General features: G+C 41.8%; 1 protein-coding gene across 1 annotated transcript in view; it reads right to left on the bottom strand.

Annotated features, from left to right (window-relative positions):
• CEP152 (centrosomal protein 152) overlaps positions 1 to 25,601 on the bottom strand; it is a gene marked incomplete at its 3' end in the record, with an annotated part of 84,826 nt that overhangs the window by 4,797 nt on the left and 54,428 nt on the right. Inside the window, exons 13-22 of the mRNA XM_080707021.1 lie at positions 22,011 to 22,139; positions 21,295 to 21,404; positions 20,397 to 20,525; positions 20,121 to 20,256; positions 17,599 to 17,784; positions 16,118 to 16,399; positions 12,700 to 12,831; positions 7,820 to 8,470; positions 6,098 to 6,233; positions 3,497 to 3,664 (exon numbers count right to left, since the gene is read on the bottom strand). Of these exons, the coding sequence (XP_080563147.1) occupies positions 3,497 to 3,664; positions 6,098 to 6,233; positions 7,820 to 8,470; positions 12,700 to 12,831; positions 16,118 to 16,399; positions 17,599 to 17,784; positions 20,121 to 20,256; positions 20,397 to 20,525; positions 21,295 to 21,404; positions 22,011 to 22,139 (2,059 nt within the window). The remainder of the gene's footprint in view (positions 1 to 3,496; positions 3,665 to 6,097; positions 6,234 to 7,819; positions 8,471 to 12,699; positions 12,832 to 16,117; positions 16,400 to 17,598; positions 17,785 to 20,120; positions 20,257 to 20,396; positions 20,526 to 21,294; positions 21,405 to 22,010; positions 22,140 to 25,601) is intronic.

Here is a 25,601-nt window from a genome sequence, read left to right as displayed (position 1 = left end):
TTTCTACCACTGTGAGTCTCACCGTGATGCATAGTTACACTGCTCCCAGAAAAATATAAGAAATTCCTAGAAATCTAGGCAAATTACTTAATCTGCCCAAACCTGACTTTTTTTCCACCTACCTTAAAGATTATAATAGAAATAAAGCAACAGATGCACGGCACCTTGTGCATGGCCTCACACCACCAGGGCTCAGGAGACGAGCTCACGGCCCTCCCCTTCCCACTATGCCGCTCTCAACACAGCCCTCGATCTGGGGAACAGAACTGTCCTGTCCCCCTGGCAACCAACTGAGCTAACAACTTATTAAGCCACTCTTTCTTACTCTTTCACCTTTCAATAAATGATACCAAGAGGATAAAAGAATTTAAGAAGAAAAAGAGAACAACCATCACCACGACCCAGTCACAATGGCAAAGACAGCATCACCTAATAGATTTACATTAAAACAAAAATCTATTAAGTGACTCAAATTCTGGCCCTGAGCCTTTTTTAAGCCTATTGTTTTAAAGAAAGTTCCAACTTTCTTGTGTGCTTTCTTCCCCCAAAGTCATGAATTTTCAAGGTTTATGAATTACAGAAAATAATGACTTAAATATCACTATGTGCCAGGCGTGGAGGTGCACACTTGTAATCCCAGCATTTGGGAGTCTGAGACAGGAGGATCGCAGTTCGCGGCCAGCCTCAGCTACTTAGTGAGGCCTTTTGCAACTCAGTGAGACCCTGTTTCAAAATAAAGAATAAAAAACCAGGCTGGGGATGTAGCTCAGAGGTAGAATGCCCTTGAGTTCAATCTCCAGTGCACACACACACACACACACACACACACACACACACACACAAGTCATTATGTAAAGTATTTTATCACTACAAGATACAAGGCTAAATATTTTCATTTATCAGTAATAAATATATCTGCTCTTGTCATTAGATTATGTAAAAATACATTCTTGGCTTTCACCCAATTTTACAATATCCACATTGTACTATCTATGTAGTTGAATTGGAGAAATATCTCATGCGCTCTACTGGCCTCTATTAAGGAGCTGAGTAGAATAAAGAGGGGGGGGGGTGGTGCTGGCACACGGTGACCCTGTTACTCAGGAGGCTGAGGCAGGAGGACCAGACCGCAGGTTCAAGGGCAGCCTTGGCAACGCAGTGAGACTCTCAATAACCTATTTCAAAACAAAAATAAAAATTTTTTAAAGGGGCTGGTGGTATAGATTGGAGGCAGAATGTCCCCTGCGCTCAATCCCTAGTAGAACTACGAAAAAAAAAAAGGGAAATATAGTTGTTAAATTTTTTTTTTTGGTGGTACTGGGGTTCCTGGAAGCCCTTCTACCTCCGTGCTACACTCCCAGACCTATTTTATATTTTTATTTAGAAACAGGGTCTCTTAAGCCAGCCGAGGCTGGCTTCGAACCTGCGTGATCCTCCTGTCTCCGCCTCCCAAGCGCGGGGATTACAAGCGTGCGCCACCACGCCCGGCTAGTTGTTAAAATTTTTATCTCCAAGTTCTTAAGACCCTGTTACCTATTACTAGAAGATTTGTAAGCAGTATGCGGTGGAAGGTGGTAACAGGTGGCTTCTTTTATGATGCTGGGTGCTGGGGAACTGCACTAACTGCTAGATCCAGACCTGATTCTTGTTTCCATAACAAGAATCTGAACGCCAGAGGGGAGTACAGACGACAAATAATCACAAAAGTGATGTTGTAAAAAGCACAGGAGCTAGAGAATGCACAGTAGGAGGAACTAAGCAGGTGGACGGCCGAAGAAGTGATGTACTGAAGGGAAGGTGGGTAGGAATCAGCGAGGCAGTGAAATCAGGAAACTCGTAAAAGGAGAAGCCAGCAGGCTTGGGAAGAATGGTAGGCGCTCCATCACAAAGAGCTGCTTAAACCATGGTAAATTAAAGGCTGTGTCTCAGACTTAGGGCACAGCAACCACAGACCTCTTAACCAGAGTGTCAGGACCCAACTCCCGCCTCAAGACAATGCTCTAACTTCCCACAACAGAATCAATTGGAGGCCAAGCCCGGAAGGCGACTCAGGAGGTGACTGTCATTGCAGCAATGAAGAGAGGTGAAATAGGACAGAAATGAATCTATTCACCTGCCCTTTTCTGGACAACACAATTATTGAGACCCTGGTGTGTGATTTTTCATTTATTCAAAAATTTACTGTCAGCCGGGCGTGGTGACGCACGCTTGTAATCCCCGCGCTTGGGGAGGCTGAGACAGGAGGATCGCATAGGTTCGCGCCAGCCTCAGCTACTTAGTGAGGCTCTCAGCAACTTAGTGAAGCCCTGTCTCCAAATAAAAAAAATATTTAAAAAAATTTACTGTCTGGTATCTAGAGGTATCATTATTGTAAGGATGAATAAGATGACACATTCTGGTATCCTGAGGGGGCAATCTGGACAGGGCATCAGGTAAGTAACCAAGGGGTTAAAATACAGAATGGTAGCCAGGCGAGGTGGCGCGTGCCTGTAAGTCCAGCATTTGGAGGTAGAGACAAGAGGATCGCAGGTTCTGAATAAGCTCAAAATGTAGTGAGCCTCGGCAACTTAGTGAGGGCCTGATTCAAAATAAGAAATTAAAGAAAAGTAGAAATAAATAAAATGCAGAATGGTATAATAGGGGGCATCCTGGAGGAAGAGACAAGCGCTGCAGACCTCACTGGATTGGCCCGCTCAACCCACATGGGAAAACCAAGGAGGGCTTTGCGGATGAGGGGGCATCTGCTGAGCTGCGCCCTACGGGATGAGAGATTGGCCAGAGAGTAAATGGCGGGGTCAGCACGAGACAGATGCCATCATATGTCAGGTCTAGCAGGAAAAGACAACACGGCCAACTCAGGAATACGAAACATTTCAAATGGAAAAAAGTATTAAACACAGAGTGCAGGTGAATACTGAGGGTAAAGAGAGCTGCCCAAGCTCAATACCTTCCCTTCTTCAGGAGGGAGAGGAGATGGCAGAAGGTAATCCTCTGGAGAGACGCCTTCACAGCACTGTGACGAGTGGCCTGGATGGAGGCCAGCCCAGGCCCATTCTCTTTGAGCCTCTTCCCTCGCCTAGAACGCTGCGCTCCCTCCCTTCCTTCCCATCTTCCTTCCTTCCTTCCTTCCTTCTCTCTTTATCCCTATCCCTTTCTTCCTTTCTCTTTCTCCCTTCCTTCCTTTTTTCTCTCTCCCTTTCTTTCTTTTTCTTTTTTATGAGGCTTGCCCAACCCTTCCACTGTGAATACTGCTTGACACCTCAATGCTGCGCCCTCAATACCTGTCCAATCAAGAAAGGAAGACAGGAGTGTGAAGCTTTTAATCAGAGCTGAAATGTTCCTCTTGTAAGTTAATAGGCAGTAAAGAGAAAAGAGGCACATGGGTCGACATGAGCCGCAAGAGCAGCAGTGCACACAGCAACAAGGAGGCCGCGTCTGAACACTCCAGCCAGCGTCAAAGAGCTTGAGCCAGTGGCAAACAACTTGAAGGGCTGACCTCCGATTCTCTCCACTACATCCTTGTGCTTCCTTTCTACTTGCTGAAGATGCCTACAGCATTTCTCCAGTTTTCTTTTCAGATCTTGACATTCCTGCTTCGACTTTTCAAGTTCCTGGAAGCAGTGTCCACAGCATAGATCTTTAATTTCAAGGATCTTTTTCTTATCTGCAAAAATTAAATGACAGAAAACTTTTTATATCAGTTTAGACTAAGAATTGTGCAGGACGGGGGTGGGGGAAAGAGAGGAAAAAGAAAAAAACTGCAGACACGACCCATGATGAACGGGTACAGAGCCGGGCGTGGTGGCGCACGCTTGTCATCCCAGCATTCGGGAGGCTGAGACAGGAGGATCGCGGTTGGCGGACAGCCTCAGCCATTTAGTGAGGCCTTCTGCAACTTAGTGAGATCCTGTTTAAAAATAAAGAATAGAAAACAGTGCTGGGGGTGTCTCTCAAGAGATAGCATGCGCCTGGGTTCCATCTTCAGTACCGCAAAAAAAAAAAAAAAAAAAAGAAAAAAGAAAAAAAAGGCTACAGTGTAACTGAAAGCATGCAGCCAAAGAGAGAAAAAGACACACACACACACACACACACACACACACACACACACACACACACACACGGTTTAAATCCAGTTCTACTACTTACTAGCTGTGTGACTCAGAGCACATTACTTAACCTCCCTCCCGAGGCTTAGCTTTTTAATATGTAAAACTAGATTAACGCCATCTACTTTAATAGTGCTATGAAATTTAATGCTCAGATCTTAATTTTGGTTCCCACTGCCTACTAAAGAGAACCAGGGACCTTCACAAAATGGCTGACTCCAGTACTGGGAGAGGGTACGTAGTCAATAAAACTGAATCACCTTGCCATGCCAGAGAGTCAGAAAGCACTCGAAATACAGGCCATGTAATAAGGACACAGGAGCCAGTTGGAAAGAGCTCCATTGGCTGAATCTGGGACGATCTGTACACTAATTAAATGTAATAATGAACTGCAAAGTATTGAAAAAATAAGAATGTGAGTCATATCAATAATCCTGCGGGTGGATGGACGAACGGGATGGTAAGTATGCAGGCAGATGGGTAGACAGACACCTGGATATACACAGGCAGATGAGAGTGGAGAACCGTTAATTACAGCAACATGTCGAGTGCAAATGGTAAAAGTGGAGCGAGGTCTAGGGTTGGAACATTATCATTTTGCAGCTATCATGGTAAAGACGGGATCTGGCGAGAATCAACAACTGCCAAATCTCAGAGAAAGTTTTATGAGGAAAAGGATATATGCAAGGTCTTAAAAGTCTCTCCTCACAGATGGCTTATTAATTGCAAAAGACAAAACCTCCAGTAATGTAAATGAAGAACTTCTGAACACGTGATCAAAATGGCCCTCCCTAATAAAAGATAAATGGATACCATATCCAGATAAGACAGCAGTCACCCCGGCAAGAGTCCCAGCCACGAAAGCACAATCTGAGCTTAATCATGAAGAAGTATGATAAATCCATAATGAGAAAAAGTCCAATAAAAATGGGCGGTGGAGTGGGCATGGTGCATGCATGTAATCCTAGTACTTGGGAGGCTGAGACAGAAGGATCACAGGATCACAGGTTCAAGACCAGCCTCAGAAACTTAGTGAGACCGCTTCAACATAAAAGAAAATAAAAAGGGCTGGGATGGCCGGGTGTGGTGGAGCACGCTTGTAATCCCAGCTTTTGAGAGGCTGAGACAGGAGGATCGTGGCTTGAGGACAGCCTCAGCTATGACTTAGTAAGGCCCTTCGCAACCCAGTGAGACCCTGTTTCCAAAAAAAGAATAAAAAATAGGGCTGGGGTGTCACTCAGAGGTAGAATGCCCCTGGGTTTCGTCCCCAGTACCACAAAAGAAAAAAAAAAAAGTTATTCTTAGCTCTTCCTGGCCTTTTAGTTCATTTAAATGGTGCCATTTATGTTAATGGCCATCAATTAGTCAATGAAGCATCACACTGGTATCATACATACCAATCATATATATTATATATCAGAAAGATTTCCCTACCTAAAAGTTTTTGAAATACGCTTAAGTAATTTCAATGAAAAACTCCATTATTGGGCAGTTCTCAATCGTTAGGGAATAAAAACATGACTACTCTCTCTGTTCAAACTCTCACTATTTTCCTTGTGATCAGAATCACTTGTGGATGGGGTGAAGTCCATAAAAAGACAGAAGAGCCGGGCGTTGTGGCGCACGCTTATAATCCCCGCGCTTGGGAGGCGGACACAGGAGGATCGCGCAGGTTCGAAGCCAGCCGCGCTGGCTTAGGAGACCATGTTTCCAAATAAAAAAGTATAAATAGGTCTGGGAGTGTAGCCCAGAGGTAGAAGGGTTTCCAGGAACCCCAGTACCACCAAAAAAAAACAAACAAAAGAGCCAAATCACCCTATCTTCTAAATACAAAATGAAACCCAGGCGAGGCAGGACGTTACGTTAGCACAATCGTTTACATTTCTTCAGTCAGAAAACTGTCCACATCTCTGATCTCCTTTTCTTCTGGAGGTAACCCTGTGGAAGGCTTATGGGCAGAGCGAGGGCTGATGGGAACAAGACCCGATTACCAGCGTCTGCTTCTCTCAAGGCCAAGGGCTGCGTGTGGTGTCCAGAAGTGGCTGCAGTCTGGGCGGCTGGGGCTCTAGGATCTCCTCTGTCAGTGCCCCCACTGGCTGGATCCACAGGGGCCTTGGCTACATCTCTCTGAAATAAATTATCTTCAGAGTTAATGTCTGTAATGGCTATTGAAATTGCTGATCTTAAAAAATATGAGAAAAAAACAGCTAAAAACCAATCTTGCCTGAACCAGCGTCCATGTTTTTATCAGCATGTTAGTGAAATAAATATAGTGCTACTATGTTATGGACTAGACGCTTGTCGTTATATTTGACAAGTTAGAAAACTGACACAGGACTTGGACTGCTGTGGCATGAGTTTGCACATTTACTTATGAGTTTCAGATATTTTGAATGGTGTCTGTGATCAAACCATAGGGCAAACCATTTGAGATCAGAATTATTCTTGAAAATTCAGAATAACAAGGGTCAAACTCATTAGCAACTAAAACACCAACCTTTTGCCTCCTATGAATTAAAAATAGCAAGTAATTTTAATTTTTTTCTTTTTGTTTTTGCGGGTCTGGGAATGAAACCCAGGGACATTTGACCTCCAAGCTATACCCTCGGCTCTATTTCTTATTCTTTATTTTGAAACACGGTCTCACTGAGTTGCAAAGGGCCTCACTAAGTAGCTGAGGCTGGCTGTGAACCATGATCCTCCTGTCTCAGCCTTCCAAATGCTGGGATGACAGGCCTGTGCCACCATGGCCGGCAGTTATTTTAAATTTAAATAGTACTAATGTACTTTTAAGTGCTTTAATATATACTGTCATTAGCTAGGAAAAGCCAGCAGAATTTTGAGTTAAAGACAGGAACTGTGGCTTCGACTAAGTCAAACGTCTTGCAAAAAGGCCATTTCTTCACTAACATTTACTGAATGTCTTCTGTGTGTCGGCCCCTGTGATAGGTAATACAGCTCACTAAATTCACTGATTTTTAAGGCAATATTTTCCACTTCTAATTCCACAGATTGAAATGACTGGACATGATACTTAGAACACCATTCTGGATCTTTCATGGATGCCTGATTTCCCTAATCGTGTGGCAGAAAGATCTTGATTTTATGAGACCTTCCACACAAACTAAAAGCTGGTTGCAGAGTATTTATACAGCTAAAAGAAAAGAACTGATCTGTGCCACATGCACAGATAGAGCGCACCAATAAGACTGACTTCGGGGCTGTGTGTAAGCGAGCCATCCATCTTACATGCTTGTTTCTGTATCAACGTTTGTACTTGGTAGCATTTTGGGGCCTAAATAAGATATAAACTCATATAGAACTAGGCAAGAACTAGGCTTCTAAACACATTGATTCCTATTTCTTGAAGCACATAGGCCCAGAAAATACGTAACTGGAACAAGAGCTACTCAGGTCCTTACAAAGAATAGGATTTTTTGTTTTTTTGTTTGGTTAGTTTTTGTTTTTTTAAAGGAAAAAGACATCTAGAGGCTAAGAGCTCTGCCTCATAATTTGTGGTGCTATGAAGCAGTAAAGTTCTTTTGGCAACGAAATATGCAATCCTTTGGGTTTGCTACAAAAGTTTTTCTTAAACCACTGGCAAAGACACCAGTGTTACATCTCTTAAACTGTGAAGAGAAGAAAAATCACTGCATGCGACTTCTACAATCACCCTTGACATTCAACGGCTCTCCGCACTCTCAGAAACATACCTTCTCCCGTTCTGGGTTGGTCTTTTCGGTAAGTAAGGAGAACGTATCTTGAAGTGTTTTCTGTATGCAGGCTTTCAGTTTCTCAAAACATTGCACAGACACCCACTTTGAAGGACAAGTCGACAAGATTTCCGGAAGCTGCTTGCCCCCTGCGCCACCAACGCGCTCCTGTTGGGTAGCCCGCAGGAGACGCTCCAGGACGGTCAGAACATCTTCCTCGTACTGACGGATTTCCACTTGGATCCGCCTGGCCTCCTGCACTGCCCATTCCCTCCGGCTCTGGTCTAGGCACGCCTGTAGTTCCGTCTCCTTCTGGAGAAGCAGTTCCGCTTTTTGTTTCACAAAGTCTTCTTTAGCTGCTGCGAGCACCTCGTTGATTTTGTTTCGATGATCGTCTAGAAATTGCCGGTAGTCCTGCTCGTTCTGCTCTTGAAGCCTGCGGAGCTCCTCCTGCTTCTCTCGGTTCCACTCACTCCGGGCCTTCGCCAGCTCCGCCCTGATGACCACGGGCACCTCTTCGTTCTTCAGCTCCAGCTCTTTCTGCAGAGAATGGATCTTCTCCTCCAGTTCCTTCCCAGGCGTTCCGTTTGGCTTCCTATTTTCAACCTCACTTTTCCATTTCTCTTTAGCTTCGGACACAGCAAGCAAGAGCTAAAGGACACAACAATATTCAGCTTCGGAGCCTGCATCATCCTTTTCATTAGTAACAAAATTTAAATAAACAATGACTGGATTAGCCTCTGAACTTTAAGTCAAAACTAAAGAAAAAATGTAAATTTAGATAGAATAGTGAGGCCAAATTTTCCTTCATCTTAAGTCATGTAATAGATTATGCTTATGTCTTCTAAAAAGCCAAAGCATCAATTTCTTGGGAACTAGAAATTGAAATTGGGATACATATTTATATACTCATTGTATATGTTTGAGTAATTAACAAAACTAATGCCATAAAATATTTCATCTTAGTGTTTTAATACAATCAGTATTAAATTAATATTAGTGGTTAATTTAACATAGTACTATATTAGTCATTTTAATATGGATACAGATTCAAATTTAATCTAAGCCCCCTACAAATTAAGTATATTTTACCTATAACAAAAGCAGTCTCATAGGAAATCTTAGGAATATCACGTGCACTTCCCTAATTATTTGCTGATAAGTAATGTAATTTTAGTTATTAAAACAGTTCATTAAATAACAATATTAATGCTGGGCATGGTGGCACATGCTTGTAATCCCAGTATTTAGGAGGCTGAGACAGGAGGATCACAGGTTTGCAGCCAGCCTCAACTACTTACTGAGGCCCTCTGCAACTCAGTGAGACCCTGTTTCAAAATAGAATAAGAAGGCTGGGGGATGTAGCTTAGAGGCAGAATGCCCCTGGGTTCAATCCCCAGTTCTACCCCCCTAAAAAAAAATAGCAAACAGAATAAGTCAATTTTCATTAATCTCATTTTCTATTATAATAGGATAAATAGATAAAACCATAGTCCATAACCAAAATAAAACAGTGAAATCAATGCCTGGTTCTAGCTGACCACAGCAGCGGCACAGCACAAGAGCATAATGAGGCTCGCTCTGGAGAAGGGCGGCATTAGCATGGCACTGCGGAGGTGAGGCTCCACAGCCTCTCAGAGCCTCAGTCCTCCGTAGAGGACCACAATGCCAACTTGATAGGGCTGTTTGGGATTAAACACACAGGAGACAATCCATTCAGAGTGCTCAACCTAGAACCAGTAGGTAACATAGACTCAAGGGTCTTATAGCTATTGTTACTTTGGTATGCATGGCTTTAGGAAAGTCATTTAGCTTCCTTGGTTCTTGTATGTTCACATACATAATGAGCAGAAAGGATGACGACCTCTTCTAATATTCCCTGACTATACTAAGTCAGAAGGATGGATACAACAGTGTCAAAACACAGAAGCGAACATCTCTACAGGCCTGGTGATAGTGGTGGTTATTACTAATACTACATTTACGCTCAAGATGAGGAGACAGGATCTCACTGGTTCCATTCTCTACTAACAGAACTCGTTGGCCATGATGATACTGACCATGAGAGCTGCCACAAATTCCACTGTTACCAGCAGAATAAAGTCAGTGGTAAACGTGAAACATGTTTAGTATTTTTAGAAAAATGGCCTATGCTCTCTCTGTATGAAAGTGATAAAAGGTTAAAATACTTATTTTCATATTTTCACACACACAAAATAAAAAGAAAAACGAGTCACGTGGCAACAGATGTCTGGGAATCATTACCAGGCGAGCTGAGTAGAGGGGGGAGACCCAGGGAATCTGGACGACCAGCTCAACTTTACCAAACATGTGCACCTCGTCAGGGGAAGTGCCACAGGAGACTTGGACAAGCTGGCTGAACTCGGTGGCCACCAAACCTCACTGCACATTAGAATCAAGTAAAGAGCTTTAAAAAAGCTCAGTCAGTGCCCAAGCTACACCCCAGACCAATCAAAATGCAGTCCGCGTGTCAGCCAGACAACAGTAGTTTTAAAAGATCCTCACGTGAATCCCAGATGCAGAAAACGTTGGGAACCATTGAACCAACGCGAGCGAGCACTTCTCAACTCTGGAAAGTAGATTTAAGTCTCCAGAGATTCTGGGTGATGACTCTAATCTTAAAGTCCCTTTCTCCAGCTCCTTTGGTTGGAGAAAGGATGTACAACATGTCAACATTGTGTTTTGTGGCTGATAATATTATCTAGAAGAGCACCCGCAGACCCGAGGCGGGCCGCAGACCAGCGGTATCATCACGTGGGAGCCTGTTAGGATACCGCTTCTCAGGACTCACTGCACACCTACCAAGACACTGCTCTGGAGTGAAAGCCCAGAAACTGAACCTTCCCACACCCAACTCGGGACTCTCGTCCTGCTGAAGGTTCAGAAGCAACACAAACCCACCCTCTCGCTCCTACGTTTCTGCATTTATATGTATTCTTAAGAAAATATATTCTTTTGGCTATATTCTACCCAACATTATGACTTTACCTGACTTCTGAGCGCTAAGGAAAATGTCTCCACCATCATTTCTTTCCTCTCTCTCTCTCTCCCTCTTAAATTTCCTTTTGAAATATTTCAGACATACTAAAAAAATCTAGAGAACGGTATAATAAACACCTGTATACTACATAACTTCAGAAAAATCTTAAAACTGAGCTTCATCTGTTTAATTATTTCCCTGAGTAATCTGTGAAGCACAATGACAAATACAAGAGAAACCATTTATGAGCTATACACCATATAACTCTCCAATATACTGAGGTACTTGGAGGATATCCCTTCTGGGTAGTACAGGCCTCACAATAAAATCTATGACATTCTGTGTGTCATAGAGAATTCGGAAGAGATTTACACATATGACATAAAGCAGGACCTTAAGTTTGTTTCAGTTTTTATTTCCTAATACTGATAGGTATAAATTTTTTTCAATTGATTTTTTATAATCTGTGTATGTGTGCGTGTGTGTGTGGGGGGGGGTACAGGGAATGAAACCCAAGGGTTCCCCACCTCCAGGCTATACTCCCAGATGTATATTTTTATATTTTATTTGGAAACAGGGTCTTACTAAGTTGCTGAGGCTGACTTCGAACCTGTGTGATCCTCCTGTCTCAGCCTCCCAAGCACTGGGATCACCAAGCAGTGGGATGCGCGAGCACCACCACGCCCAGCGATTCTTTGCAATTTGAACCAAGATCATTGTTCATCTCCTCGGGGTACTTATCCATGAGCTCTGGCTTTTCCTGTAAGTTTACATAAGCCCTTTATCATATACTCCAATCAATATTTCTCATTATCTTCCTATCTCATTACTACTAAAACAAAACTGCTTTAAATGTTTGTACATATTTAAACTTAATACCTTCTCTTTGCTTTTGTAGCCATTGCCTCAAAATTGAGTTCTGCGAGGTAATGTTGTTGCTGAGATACAGAGCTGAACTATTTAATTTTCTTTTAATTTTTCTACACTTTCACTTAAAGATGTTTAGCCCATCAATCTGGCATTTATTATGATGCATACAACAGGCAAACAATTTTCCCAAGTGTCATCTTGTTATCATAAGATTACTTATGCAAAAATTCCTTATTTTCTTGTCTTGAAACAATGTATTAAACTTTTATTCATAGTCGGGCCTACCTCTGAAGTTTGTACTGTACTGAATTAAAAACAATTCTATTTTTGTGACACAATACCAAGCTGTTGCTTTCCAATATATTCTATTAATGTGGTAAGAGTGGACTGCAACTCCTTTTCCAGGATACTAAAAAAAAAAAAATTCTGGTCCTTTTATTTTTCCAAATAAATTTGAGAACCATTGTGTCCAATTACAAAAGTCTTTTCAGTTTTTTTTGGCATTTTTATTGGAACTGATTTAGACCCGTAAATTAAGTTGGAAAAGTACTCGTGGTTATAACATCTGAGTTTTCAAGAAACATGACATGGCTGAAAAGGAGAGCTGGCTACGTACCAAAGAGAACATGCTGTAAGATCACTGACACTGCACACGTAACCTGTACGCACAGAGGAGGATGCTACAGGGCTACTGCCATGTAAACACCTGTTTACATAAACACCTGTTCTCAGTCTCACCCATAGAGCATGATAGGATGGAAATCAGTTTCTAAGTTGAAGTTATCTTTCTATGAGTCTGAAATGCTAAGCTACATTCTCCCTTCCTGCAAAACTCGCTGATGAGAACAGGACCCTGTGTTAGGCCTGAGGTGACATCGCTGTGCTTAGAGCTGAGTATTACCATCAGGGTCACTCCTTCAGTAACTCCAAGAGCAGGGCCAGACCCGGGGTGGAGGTGAGAGAGGAGGGCAGGGAGGGCTGCCGAGACTCCCCAACAGGAGGCACCTACCCGTTTGGCCACAGAGATCTCCTGCTGTTCCTCCCACTTCTTCTGTTCTGCTCTCAAGCGCGCCTTGTACTCGGCGAGCTCGGGCAGTTCTTCCAGCCATCGGTGACGAGCGTTTTGCACGGCTGTTTCTACCTGGGGGACAGGGCAGGAGACAGCGGCAAAACCGGGGATCAAGTTTTAGAAAGAGCTCGTTTGCACAGAGCAACCGTAATTCCACGTGTATTTAAAAATAAAAAGTAAAGTGTGTGCCTCGCTATATCACAGTCACACTGACTTCGTGGACCCCACCTCATCCCCAACAGTAGGTTCTAATCCTTCTTTCCCAGACTTTCCATGCTGTCTCAGGCAGATGCCATGAGGGAAGTGGGAACCCATCAGTGTCTGATGAAGGAGACTATCTTAGGAAGCTTTATATGAAGCACCAAATGCCATCTCCAGTAACCTACTGATCTTGAGAAAAAGGATAAAGCAGGCCAGGGGGCTGCGTGGGGTCGGCGCTGGCTGGTCACCACACCCACCACCTCCTCAGCTCTCATTCCGTGCACACACACACACCAGCCTTAGATCTAGCAACCTTTCCTACTGTAAAGAATTAATTTATAAAGCCGGACGTGCTGGCACACGCTTATAATCTCAGTACTTGGGAGGTTGACAGAGGGGGATTGTAGTTTGCAGACAGCCTCATTTACTTAGTGAGGCCCTCTGCAACTCAGTGAGACCCTGTTCCAGAATAAAGACTAAAACATAGTGCTGGCGGTATAGCTCAGAGGTAGAATGCCCCTGGGTCTAATCCCCAGTACTACTACTACAAAAAAAAAAAAGTAATTTGTATAAAAGGAGGGCAATACTTCAACTCAGGCATGAATTTAAGGTTTAATGCATTATGAGTGTGGCCTGGTTATAAATGTCACCAATTATTATGAGAAGACTGATTATTAAATAATTAATCCTTATTTCTTTCCTTTAAAATACACAGATACACACACACATATTCACATATACAAGAACACAGTTGATCTAAGAGGGTGTATTTCCCACTAACATACTAAATATAACTAAATGCCAACTCCAGGGAGTTAAAAATGTAGAGAAAAGATAAACTTTATAGAAATGTACATTCTTAGAGAAGGTATGGGGAAGGAAACAGACCCAGTAATGTTACATGCATACAGCAATGTATTACGATAATCTGTCGTGTACAGTTACAATTACAAATAATACAATTTCCAAAATTTATGTTTCTTAAAAAAGTTATTATGAAGCCGGGCGTGGTGGCGCACGCTTGTAATCCCAGCATTCAAGAGGCTGAGACAGGAGGATCGTGGTTCGTGGACAGCCTCAGCTACTTAGTGAGGCCCTTTGCAACTCAGTAAGTCCCTGTTTCAAAATAAAGAATAAGAAATAGGGCTGGAGGTGTGGTTCGGAGGTAGAATGTCCCTGAGTTCCATCCCCAGTACCGCAAAAAAAAAAAAAAAAAAGTTATTATGAAACACTTCCGTTTTTTATATAAGTTATAATTTTATAAGTATCACAGATATACTCTAAAACACATTTCTTTGGCCTTGGCACATTTTTTTTTAACTTAGTAAACATTTCAGAAAACTATTTTTTAATTAATTGAAAATGTCCTTGACACTCTTACATTGTATTTCATTTTAAGTATTAACACAAGATGAGTGTATCTTTTAAAACTCAATTCAAGTATTATTTTATTTAGGAGTCTATAGTTGAGTGACGTGCCTTCAAAAATAAATTTCAAATCGACATATCAAGGTCTCTAGGAACCTTTTGAGGGTCAGAAATCCTACCTGTGACTCTGAGGTCACAGCTCTTTTCAAGGTCCATTAAGGCCTTCTCTACTTTGTTCATTCCCATTTCTCATGCAAAAGCAGCTCGGCTCTCCAGGGCTACATGCTATGCTGAGGACACGCTTGCTCTGGCCTCCAGCAGAATGTGTGTTTAGGCGCTCTTGTTTTCTAAAATATTCTCAGAGTATTTTGCAATACAGTCAGTAGATATAACTCACACCAACAACAGCTCTCTAAAGTCTCCCATTTTTAAAACGATGAAGGAATCCTGAGCCCGAAAAACTCAAGAATCACTGTGATAGTTTAGATACAACAGACAAGTCATCTTTATTCTGTGAACCTGGACTCTACTTTTCTCCATATGACATGTCTTTAAAATCGAGCCTTTGGCCCAGTTAAAAAGCGAGTTTCTGTGTGCTTCAAAGGAAAGGCAAGGGCACCACTTTTTGGCAACTGATAGGAATTGCAAAGTTCCATAAAAGGGACACGCCTACAGCTCCAACTCTGAATAAGGTCTCTGCACCAATATTGCTAAGTACCTTATGCATTTAAGTTTACTTACCTACAAACTACTTTAGTGGAATATTTTCTTTCTTTCTTTTTTTTTTTTGCGGTACTGGGGATGGATCCCAGGGGCATTCTACCTCCGAGCTCCATCCCCGGCCCTATTTTTAGTCTTTATTTAGAAACAGGGTCTCACTGAGTTGCACAGGGTCTCACTAAGTAGCTGAGGCTGGCCGTGAACCGCGATCTTCCTGTCTCAGCCTCCCAAAATGCCGGGAATACAAGGTGCGCCACCGTGCCCAGCTTTTAGTGGAATATTTTCTATGAAATTACATATGAAAGATCCACAATTTCATTGTGCTTCATTCAGATAGAAACCATCTTTTATTCTTCGGCTAACTCTGAGATCTCGAAGAAACAAACATTTTGTAAAATGAAGAATACATAGAAAAACTTTCAATTTTTTTTTTTTTTTTTTTTGTGGTACCGGGGGTGGAACCCAGGGGCTTTCTATCTCTGGGCTATACTCCCAGACCTATTTTATATATTATTTGGAAACAGGGTCTCACTTAGTTGCCGAGAGCCTCACTAAGTAGCTGAGGCTGGCTTCGAACCCGTGCGATCCTCCTGTCTCAGCCTCCCAAGCGCTGGGATTACCACCACGTGTGCCACCACGCCCGGCAAAAACTGTCAATTTTACGAGAGAAGTATAATGAAGAAAACTTTATGAACAACATAACAGGTTTTATACTCTAGAAATGCATGAAACTTTATTTTATTTTATTGCAGTACCAGGGATGGAACCCACGGCATTCTACGTCCGAGCTACACCCCCAGCCCTATATTTTTTTATTCTTTATTTTGAAACAGGATTTCACTGAGTTGCAAAGGGCCTCACTAAGTAGTAGCTGAGGCTGGTCGTGAACCATGGTCCTCCTGTCTCAGCCTCCCAAATGCTGAGATTCCAAGCGTGCACCACAACGCCGGGCTTGAAATGCATGGATCTTTCAAAGCGTAAAGTTTAGAAAAAGTTCAAAAGTTGTCTTTTGCAGGTTTTTTTTAAAAGGCAGTTTGAGTAATTTTACTACGCTAATCATGCCGATTACCTGTTTGGCCATATTTTCACAATATTTGAGCTCCAATTCAATTTCAAGCTTCTTCAAAGCCCCCTGGATAGCCTTTTCCTTCTCGCGTTCCAAATCCTGCCGGAGGGCTTGCTCCTGTCCCCCCACAATGGCTGCCATCTCTGCCTTGGGAAGGGCATCGAGGGCAGCGGCTTGGTCAGTCTGGCTGCCACAGTCTGAGGTCTCCTTTCTCAGCGCCTTTAGAGTCTGATCCAACTTAGCCTGCCACTCCTTTTCCAGCTGTTGAATGAGTTTTTGTTTGATCTGTTCTCAAAAGAAAAATTGTAGGAGAAAAAAACAGTATTAAAAATAAGTCAAGACTAGAATCGCCAGCCAAAAGAACAACCGCAGCTGGGTTTGAAAACCGTCTACAGGCAGTGTTAGAGTCAGTTATATGAGGTTTAGGCACTTAGTGGATGAAAATACATTCTCAAGTAAAACATGAAATTTACTTTTTGACTTTAAGTACGTGATAAAAATCACAGAGAAGACTGAATTATGTCGTATAAGGTCAGACTATCTTGCTCTCAATATGCGATCTTGTGGAAGCTTGTATACTGCCACTACAATAATACCCAAAACCTCTCAATATGCGTTTTCCATCATCAATACCAGAGTTCCACAACACAGGCACTGACTAAATCTAATTAATTGAATCTAAAATTAAATGACCTAAAAACCAGTTTCACTGACTTGAAGACAGTAAAATCTTATTTTATCGTGTTAAATTTTAATGAGTAGACTGCTTTCAAGAAGAGGGAGGCATTACTGAAAGAATGCCTTGATTTTTCTACTCTCAACAACATGGTGGGCTGGATCTAAACATAATCAATCGTAGGCAAAACTGTGATGGAGAAGGATTTGCTTTGCATTTTCCTTTATTCTGTTCCTCGCCTCCTGGCACGTGAGGTTCTCAAACTTCTTCCCTGGCTATCGGATTCACAGAAATTAATAGCAATTTTGTGAACGGGAGAATCTAATTTAAATAAACTTGAATTTTTTTCATTTCCAAATGAAATTAAGTTCTTAACATCATAATTTGGTCCTAACTTTCTAGAAACTACTAGCATTTCCTAATCTCATGTACTACTCGGGCAACAGAGATAATAAATTTTGTGTTCCTGAGACTGCCTGCTCCTTCTCTTCTAACTCACTGCATGGGCAATTCAGTTGCTTGTTATAGGTATTAGTCCAAAGCTATCTGAAGCATTTCACACTATGAAATTAGATCAGGTTTCAATTTTAGATATCAAAGAAGTGTCTGAAAAACCTGTTATATTCTGAATTTGAAAAAAAAAATAAACTGTCGTAAGCTGCTAAGAGTCTAATGCTGAAAGGTAGTCTAGAAGGTTACATATGTATTTGCTAACTAAAAAGTATATGACTGTTTAGGAAGAATGGTCTTCTGTAATTCATACTACATCTTTTAAACACGGGAAACAGAGAGAAATGCTAACCCACACCTCTTTCTGCTCCTCGTCCCAGTGTGCTCTGGCCAACAGCGCTTCGTTTCCAACCTGCTGTTTATTATCAGCTTCTTGTTCTTTTAGCCACTTGTTTTTTTCCATCAAAAGAGTTTCTTGGTACTTTTCTTCAAGTTCCAACTGCAGTTTTCTTACAAATTCTTCTCTTTCCTTCAATAGCTGTGTCTTTAAACAAAATTCAAGTGAATATCTTTGTACAATACTAATAGTCTCCAGGTTTAAAAAAAAAACGAAACTTTTTGTACATTGCTTAGACAGAAAAAACAAAACAACAACAACAAAACCCAACACTCTAACTTTTATGCAGTTAGTACCTACTTAGCTTGTATTGCACGTGTGTGAATAAGCCTTAGTTATGTATACGAAGAGCATTATGAATAGGGATGCTGCTCACCGCTGCTCTGCCTGCAAAACCATGGCCTTAGCTAATTACCACCCCAGCTGAAAGGATCTGTGCTTATGAATTGTCCTCTCACATTCTCTGAATGAGCCAAGTTAGCATGTGAGGGAAGGACTGAAACTTAGAATTGAGTTCCTATTTAGCCCACAGGCCCACTCAAAAAATGTTTCAGGAAGCAGCCCTGGTGAAACGTGGGACTACGCTCTTGGGCTCTATGTCTCGTCCTACCTACAGCTCAGTCACAGGGAATGGCTTCTGTCCTGCAGGAAGCAGTTCCACAGAAGGCCTGCTCCGGGGCAAATTCTTGCCCTGTGTATGTGAAAACATTTCCCAGAAAAACAAACAGGTATATCTTTGCCTCCCCCTGGAAGATAGAAAAAGATGAAAACCTCTTAAAATATAAAGGTATTTCAGTTCTAACTATTACAACAATTGCCAAGGGTTTATATAGCCTATAATTAAAGAAAAACTCAGAAAAGGAACAAGTTAAACTGCTAATACTCTAAATATATTGGATTCTAAATGGGGTGCGGGTGCCTACACAGGGAGGGCACAAGAAAGTTTTTAGAGTGGTCTGTAAGAAAGGAGACACATATAGCCTATAATTAAAGAAAAACTCAGAAAAGGAACAAGTTAAACTGCTAATACTCTAAATATATTGGATTCTAAATGGGGTGCGGGTGCCTACACAGGGAGGGCACAAGAAAGTTTTTAGAGTGGTCTGTAAGAAAGGAGACACATATAGCCTATAATTAAAGAAAAACTCAGAAAAGGAACAAGTTAAACTGCTAATACTCTAAATATATTGGATTCTAAATGGGGAGCGGGTGCCTACACAGGGAGGGCACAAGAAAGTTTTTAGAGTGGTCTGTAAGAAAGGAGACACACAAGTTGGAGGCCAGCCTTTGCAACTTACAGAGATCCTGTTTCAAAATGAAAACGGGCTGGCTAAAAGGCCCCTGAATTTAATATTTTAATACACACACACACACACACACACACACACACACACACACACACACGCGCGCGTCTGTAGACTAGTCCAAAGCATGAGAGAGACTCAGATCTGTGTGTCAGGAGGCTCCCTGCCAGGACAGGCGGCTGCTCATGTGTGATTTCCCCCTGTCCCAAAGGGCTTGAGGATCAGATGGTCAGTGTCTACGCAGCTCCTCCGACTTCCCCGAAAAGAGGTGAAGCTGGCACCCTCACCTCCCTTCCCACATCCTCAGGATCATCGCCTTCCTACCAGGAGTCCATATTCCAAATCCTGCTCCTCCTCCAGAAAAACAAAATGACACTTAGCCAGCAGGAGAGAAATGGGTGAGGAGTGGGGGCTCTGTGGAGCGCCCTCAGGTCGGCCAGGCCTCCTGCGCCCTCAGCAGATGCGTGAGGAATGCCGAGCTGTGGGCTCTGAGCTGAGGGCCTGGCCCGCTCTTCTCTGCCTTCCAGACTAAATCTACAAGTCAATATCATTTTCTCCTTTTTTTTTTTTTTTTTTCCTGTACTGGGGATGGAAGCCAGGGGCATTGTACCTCCGATCTACATCCCCAGCCCTATTTTTTTAGTCTTTTTATTTTTTGAAACAAGGTCTCACTGAGTTGCGAACGGCCTCACTAAGTAGCTGCGGCTGTCCAAGAACCACAATCCTCTGGTCTCGCCTCCTGGACGCTGGGATTACAAGCGTGCGCCACCAGGCCCGGCTCTCCTACGTATTTTCACAAAGGTTGTAATAATGGCTTCACTATTTAGGATACAGCACGGGCTTTATTAGTGGGATAGAGCCAAAAGTAACGAGACTTCTATGACTACCTTTTCCAGGCCACGTGGATTAGTTTAAATGACAATACCGAGCCGGGCGTGGTGGCGCACACTTGTAATCCCCGCGCATGGGAGGCGGAGACAGGAGGATCGCGCAGGTTCGAAGCCAGCCGTGCGCTGGCTTAGGAGACCCTGTTTCCAAAATGAAAATGTAAAAATAGGTCTGGGAGTGTAGCCCCGAGGTAGAAGGGCTTCCAGGAACCCCAGTACCACCAAAAAAAAAAAAGACAATACCGAATCCTGAAAAGGAAAATGGCTCCGCGCGGCATAAACTGCCCCGTACCTTCTGCTCCTGGGCCTCCTGCTCCTTCTCGATGGTCCTCCTGAGAGTTGATTCTAGATTATCCTTCTCTCTGCAGACTTCTAGGTAACACTCCTGCACGGTAACCATCTCCTTACTCATTTTGTCTAGGTCAGACCTGGGACACACAAAACCAGCAAGTAAAATGGCCACGGAAAGACGAAAGAGCTACACAACCGACCACTGCCCTCCAGATTCTGAACTAGGAGAAAACACCGTCTCTAGAGCCAAGGAGCAGCTAAACGCCCTTGCTCTCACCTGAGCTGCGCGTGAGTCCCCTCATAGACCTCGAAGAGCTGCTGTTTCTCCAAGGCATGCTTGGCTAACAGGCTCTCGCGGATCTGGGCTTTCATGGCTTCATGGTGCTGCTGGTAAGTCCGCTCACACCTAGCAAAGAGAGCGGGATAGAAGGCACGCTCGGCACGGCTGAAACACCGAGAACGAACCACTTTTCCTCCTTCTTCCCCCCCTCCGACGAAGGCAAATTATAATGAAGGTCAGACTGCTTTCCCCACACCCCAGGCAGCAATAACGGATTTAGAGCCAATAATCTGATGACCATCTTCTACTTTTCTTCCTTCTATTTCTAGGGGAAAATTTATCAAGTTGGATGTGAGAAAGCGCCAGTCAATCAAACATAGGTTATGTGAAGGTTTTCGGTTTATAAAGAAATTAACTGAAATAGCTGAGGGTGTGGCTCTAAAATTCCAAGTCATATAAATATACGTATTAAACACAAATACCAGCAGCATCCAACTCACAAGTAAGTTATGTTCCAAAGGTCTGTTTCCAAGTTTATGATTTGGTATTTGGAAGACATATTCCCTCCCACAGAATTCTTCTTTATAAAAAATATTTTCCCAGACTAGCCTTAGAAAAAAACAACAAAACACTATAATATTTCAGTGAACTACAGTTTTGATGATGCAAAGAACCCAGCCCACACCATAATATTGTTTCTATGAAAAATGCATTCCAAATTCTACTTTGAGAAGCCAGAGACTCAGCTCTGCCAATCCAAGATCTCAATGAGAAAGTTCACTCATCCGCCTTTTTTTTTTTTTAATCTTTTTTGTTGTTGTTGGCAATGAGGACCAATTTGGAGAGGAAGAGGATCCAGGAGACAGCAACGAAGTATCCAGATAGCTAGATTTACCTATCCACAGCTTCCTGCTTATCACGGTCAAAATCCTGTACCATTTGTCTCATTTGATTACATAAGTCTTGATTTGCATTTCTCAGTTTTTCTTCAGCATCTTTAAGTTTCTAGACATAAAAGAAAAAAGTATTTTACAAACACAAATGTCATTTTCATTGATTCATCCAACTTGATCTTTTTACCATCCTCTGTGATTGATATTTACCCTGTTATATTTCACATAATCTTACCTTCATATTTCTACAAAAGTAAAAGTCTCTTCATGTCTTGGTAAGACCATAGATTTATTTCTTTGCTAAGTAGCTTTCTGGTAGAAATAAAAGTTAAGGCTATGCATTTGTTTTGAAATGTACGTAATGAGAGCACTTAACCCAAGAAGTACTGGTTAACTGAAACCTTAAAATAAGTCTTAGAACTCAGTATCTTCAGACACCATGCAAATAAATCTTCAGTCACCATATAAATAAGCAAAGTTTGCGCTTTTGGCCAAGAGTTTGTAAAGAAAGAAAGAACAGCTCTGTCAGTCATGCTATTATATACAGAAAGAGGTATCACACTGACCTTCAAGGAAACTGCTACCCCCACCACTAAGTAAAGGGAAATAACTAGGGTCCCATGATTGTCTGCTGACATACTGTGTACTAACGCATACTGCCTCTACATCTTTCAACAGTCTATTATATCCTTCGCAATATGAGACATTTTGTAATCACCTGATTTTGTTGCTGTAAGACTTGAATTTCATTTTTAAGTTGCTCGATATCATCTCTGATGATCATATCAGAAGTAGACGAGTCAGGCCATAAGTGATTAGTTGGTTTCTCTGAAGTATCCGTCCTAGCCTGAATATTAAAAAGAAGTTCAAAGTTTCTCAGGTATTTAAAAACCCCTAAGTATTCATTTTGAAGTAATTTCTCAATTAAAATATTACAAAACAGCACAAATAATTTCTATGTACCATTCACATATCACCTAATATACCATAATACAAATATCAAAACTAGGAAATCAACATGGATGCAATATTATGAACCAATCCACAGACCTTACGCAATGTCTCAAGTTTTCTTGGAAGGTCCTTTTAACCAAGATCAAATCTATGACGCCACATTGTGTTAAGTTGTTATTTTATGGACTTTTCTCTCTCTCTCTCTTTTTTTGCCATTATATTGTTCGTAATGTTATTGGTTTATTTTCTGAAGCTTTACTTTGTGTGCTTTTATTGGTGCATTACAGTCTCACGTCATAATGTAAATCATGTTGACAATGACATACGTGCGCACAGCACTTGGTGCCCCTCCCCATTTCCTTCTCTCCCAAAACCAAGTGCCCAGACTGACATCGGTGTATTCACATGGTTATACAGTCAGTGGCAGTGTTTCCATTAATGAACCTCAGTCTTCCTTCTCCCCGACCCTTCTTCCCTGGCTCCACTGCCATTTCCCCTCCATCATCTGGACTCCCTCTTGTATCCCAATTACTCCTTAGCTTGTGCATATTAGAGAAAACATATGACCCTTCACTTTCTGTGCCTGGCTGATCTCACTTAACAGAATGTTCTCCAGGTCCTTCCATTTTCTTGCGAATGATGTAATTTTGTTCTTCTTTATGGCTGAGTACAATTCTATTGTGTGCATTTCCCATAATTTTGCAATCCATTCATCTGTTGATGGAGACCTTGGATGGTTCCATAGTTTCACTATTGTGAATTGTGCTGCTATGAACAACGGTGTGCATATGTTACTGTAGTTCTCTGGTTTCAAATCCTTTGGAAAGATACCCAGGAGTGATACAGCCGGATCCTATGGTGGATCTATTCCGTTTTCTAAGGAATCTCCACACTGATCTCCATAGTGGCTGAACTAGTTTGTACTCCTACCAACAGTGTAAAAAAGTTCCTACTTCCCCATACCCTCACCAACATTGACTGTTATTTGACTTCTTTACGATTGCCATTCTGATTAGGGTTTGATGAAATCTCAGTGTACTTTTGATTTGCATTTCCTTGATTGCTAGTGATGTTAAACATTTTTTCATATATCTTGGCCATTTGTATCTCTTCTTTAGTGAAGTGTCTATTCAATTCAGTTGCCCCTTTCTTGATGGTTATTTGTTTTTCTACTGTAAAGTACTTAAAGTTCTTTGTATATTCTAGATATTAGCCCTCTGCCAGAGGGATGGCTGTAAAGATCATCTCCCATTTTCTAGGCTTTCTCTTTAGACTCTTTATTTCCTTTGATGAGCAGAAACTTTTTAGTTTGATGCCATCCTATTTATTTATTTATTTTTTTAATTTCCTGAGCTTTGGGCATCTTGCTAAGAAAGTTACTACCTGTGCCTATATGTTGTAGTGTTGAACCTATGCCCTCCTCTACTAGCTTCACAGTCTCTAACTTCCAGGGTGTGTGTGTGTGTGTGTGTGTGTGTGTGTGTGTGTGTGTGTTACTAGGGATGGAATCCAGGGGCATTCTACCTCTGAGCTACATCACCATCCCTGTATTTTATTCTTTATTTTGAAACAGAGTCTCACTGAAGCTATCCTCAAACCTGTGATCCTCCTGTCTCAGCCTCCCAAATGCTGGGATTACAAGCATGTGCCACCATACCCAGCTATAACTTCCAGGTCTTTGATCCATCTCGAGTTTGACTCCTAAGCAGGGTGAGAGGTAGGGATTTAGTTCAACTTTTCTACACATGGATAGCCAGCTTTGCCACCATGATTTGCTGAAAAGGCTGTCTTTTCTCCAGCATATATATTTGGCCTCTTTGTCAAAGATCAATTGGCTCTAAGTGTATGGATTTGTTTCTGTATCTTCTATTCTGTTTCACTGGTCTGTGTACCTGTTTTTATGTCAATACCATGCTGTTTTAAGTACTATAGCTCTGCAGTATAATTTAAAGTCAGGGATTGTGATGCTTCCTGCATGGTTCTTATTGCCGAGAATTGCTTTGGCTATTTTGGGTATTTTGTTTCTCCATATGAAATTTATGACTGATTTTTCTCAGGCTATGAAGAATGAAATTGATATTTTGAAATCAATTTTGCATTGATTCTGTAGATCACTTTGGGTATACTTTTCGAGAAGAACTAAACCCAATTCCACAAGTTATTCCATGAAATTAAAAGAGATGAAATTCTTCCAAACTCTTTCAATGAAGCCAGTATCACATTAATACCAAAACCAAATAAAGATACCTCAAGAATCCAGGCAAGGTGGTGCACACTTGTAATCCCAGCATTTGGGAGGTTGAGACAGGAGGATTACAGTTCACGAACAGCCTCAGCTACTTTAGCGAGGCCCTTTGCAATTTAGTGAGACCCTGTTTCAAAATAAAGAATAAAAAATAGGGCTGGGGTGTGGCTTGGAGGTAGCACGTCCCTGAGTTTCAATCCCAATACCGCAAAAAAAAAAAAAACCTCAAGAAAAGAAAATTATAGACCAATATCACTGATAAACATAGATGCACAAATTCTAAACAAAATACTAGCTACGTGCATTCATACCAACATCAAGAAAACTGTACACCATGTCCAGGTTGGTTTCATCCCAGGAAAGCAAGGCTGGCGCAGCATACACAAATCAATACATGCTATTCACCACATCAACAGAACAGAGAACAAAAACCACATGACCATAGCAATAGATGCTGAGAAAGCATTTGACAAAACCCAACACCCACTCATGTTATAAACATTGCAAAAAACTGGAATAGAAGGAACTTATCTCAACATCATCAAGGCAATATACAATAAACCCAAAGCCCACATCATACTGAATGGGAAAAAGGTCCAAGAATTCCCTCTACAGTCAGGAACAAGACCAGGATGCCCGTCATCACCACTCCTTTTCGATACAGTCAAGACTTTTGACAAAGGCATAAGAAAAGAATTTAAAAGGAATTCAAATAGGAAGACAAGAATTAAAATTATCATTGTTTGCAGATGATATGATCCTATATCTAGGAGACCCAAAAAACTCAACCAAAAGAATACTAGGGCTGATTAACCAAGTCGGCAAAGTAGCAGGATACCAAATCAACCTAAAGAGACCAGTAGCTCTTCTATACGTCAACAATGAATCCACAGAGAAAGAATAGAGAAAACAACCATTCCATTCACAATAACCTTAGAACCAGTAAAGTACCTAGGGATAAACCTAACCAAAGAGATAAAAGATCTCTACAGTGAAAACTGTAAAACACTAAGGAAAAAAACTGGGTAAGACCTGGGAAGATGGGGGAAAAAAGCTCACTTTCTCTTGGATAAACAATAAATATCAGTTTGGGTTTTTCTGATGTTACAT

The sequence above is a fragment of the Muscardinus avellanarius genome (assembly GCF_963383645.1).
Source record: "Muscardinus avellanarius genome assembly, chromosome: 12".
Taxonomy (NCBI): Eukaryota; Metazoa; Chordata; class Mammalia; order Rodentia; family Gliridae; genus Muscardinus; species Muscardinus avellanarius.
Note: the sequence above shows the minus strand (reverse complement) of the source record. Positions and strands in the feature narration are given on the sequence as shown.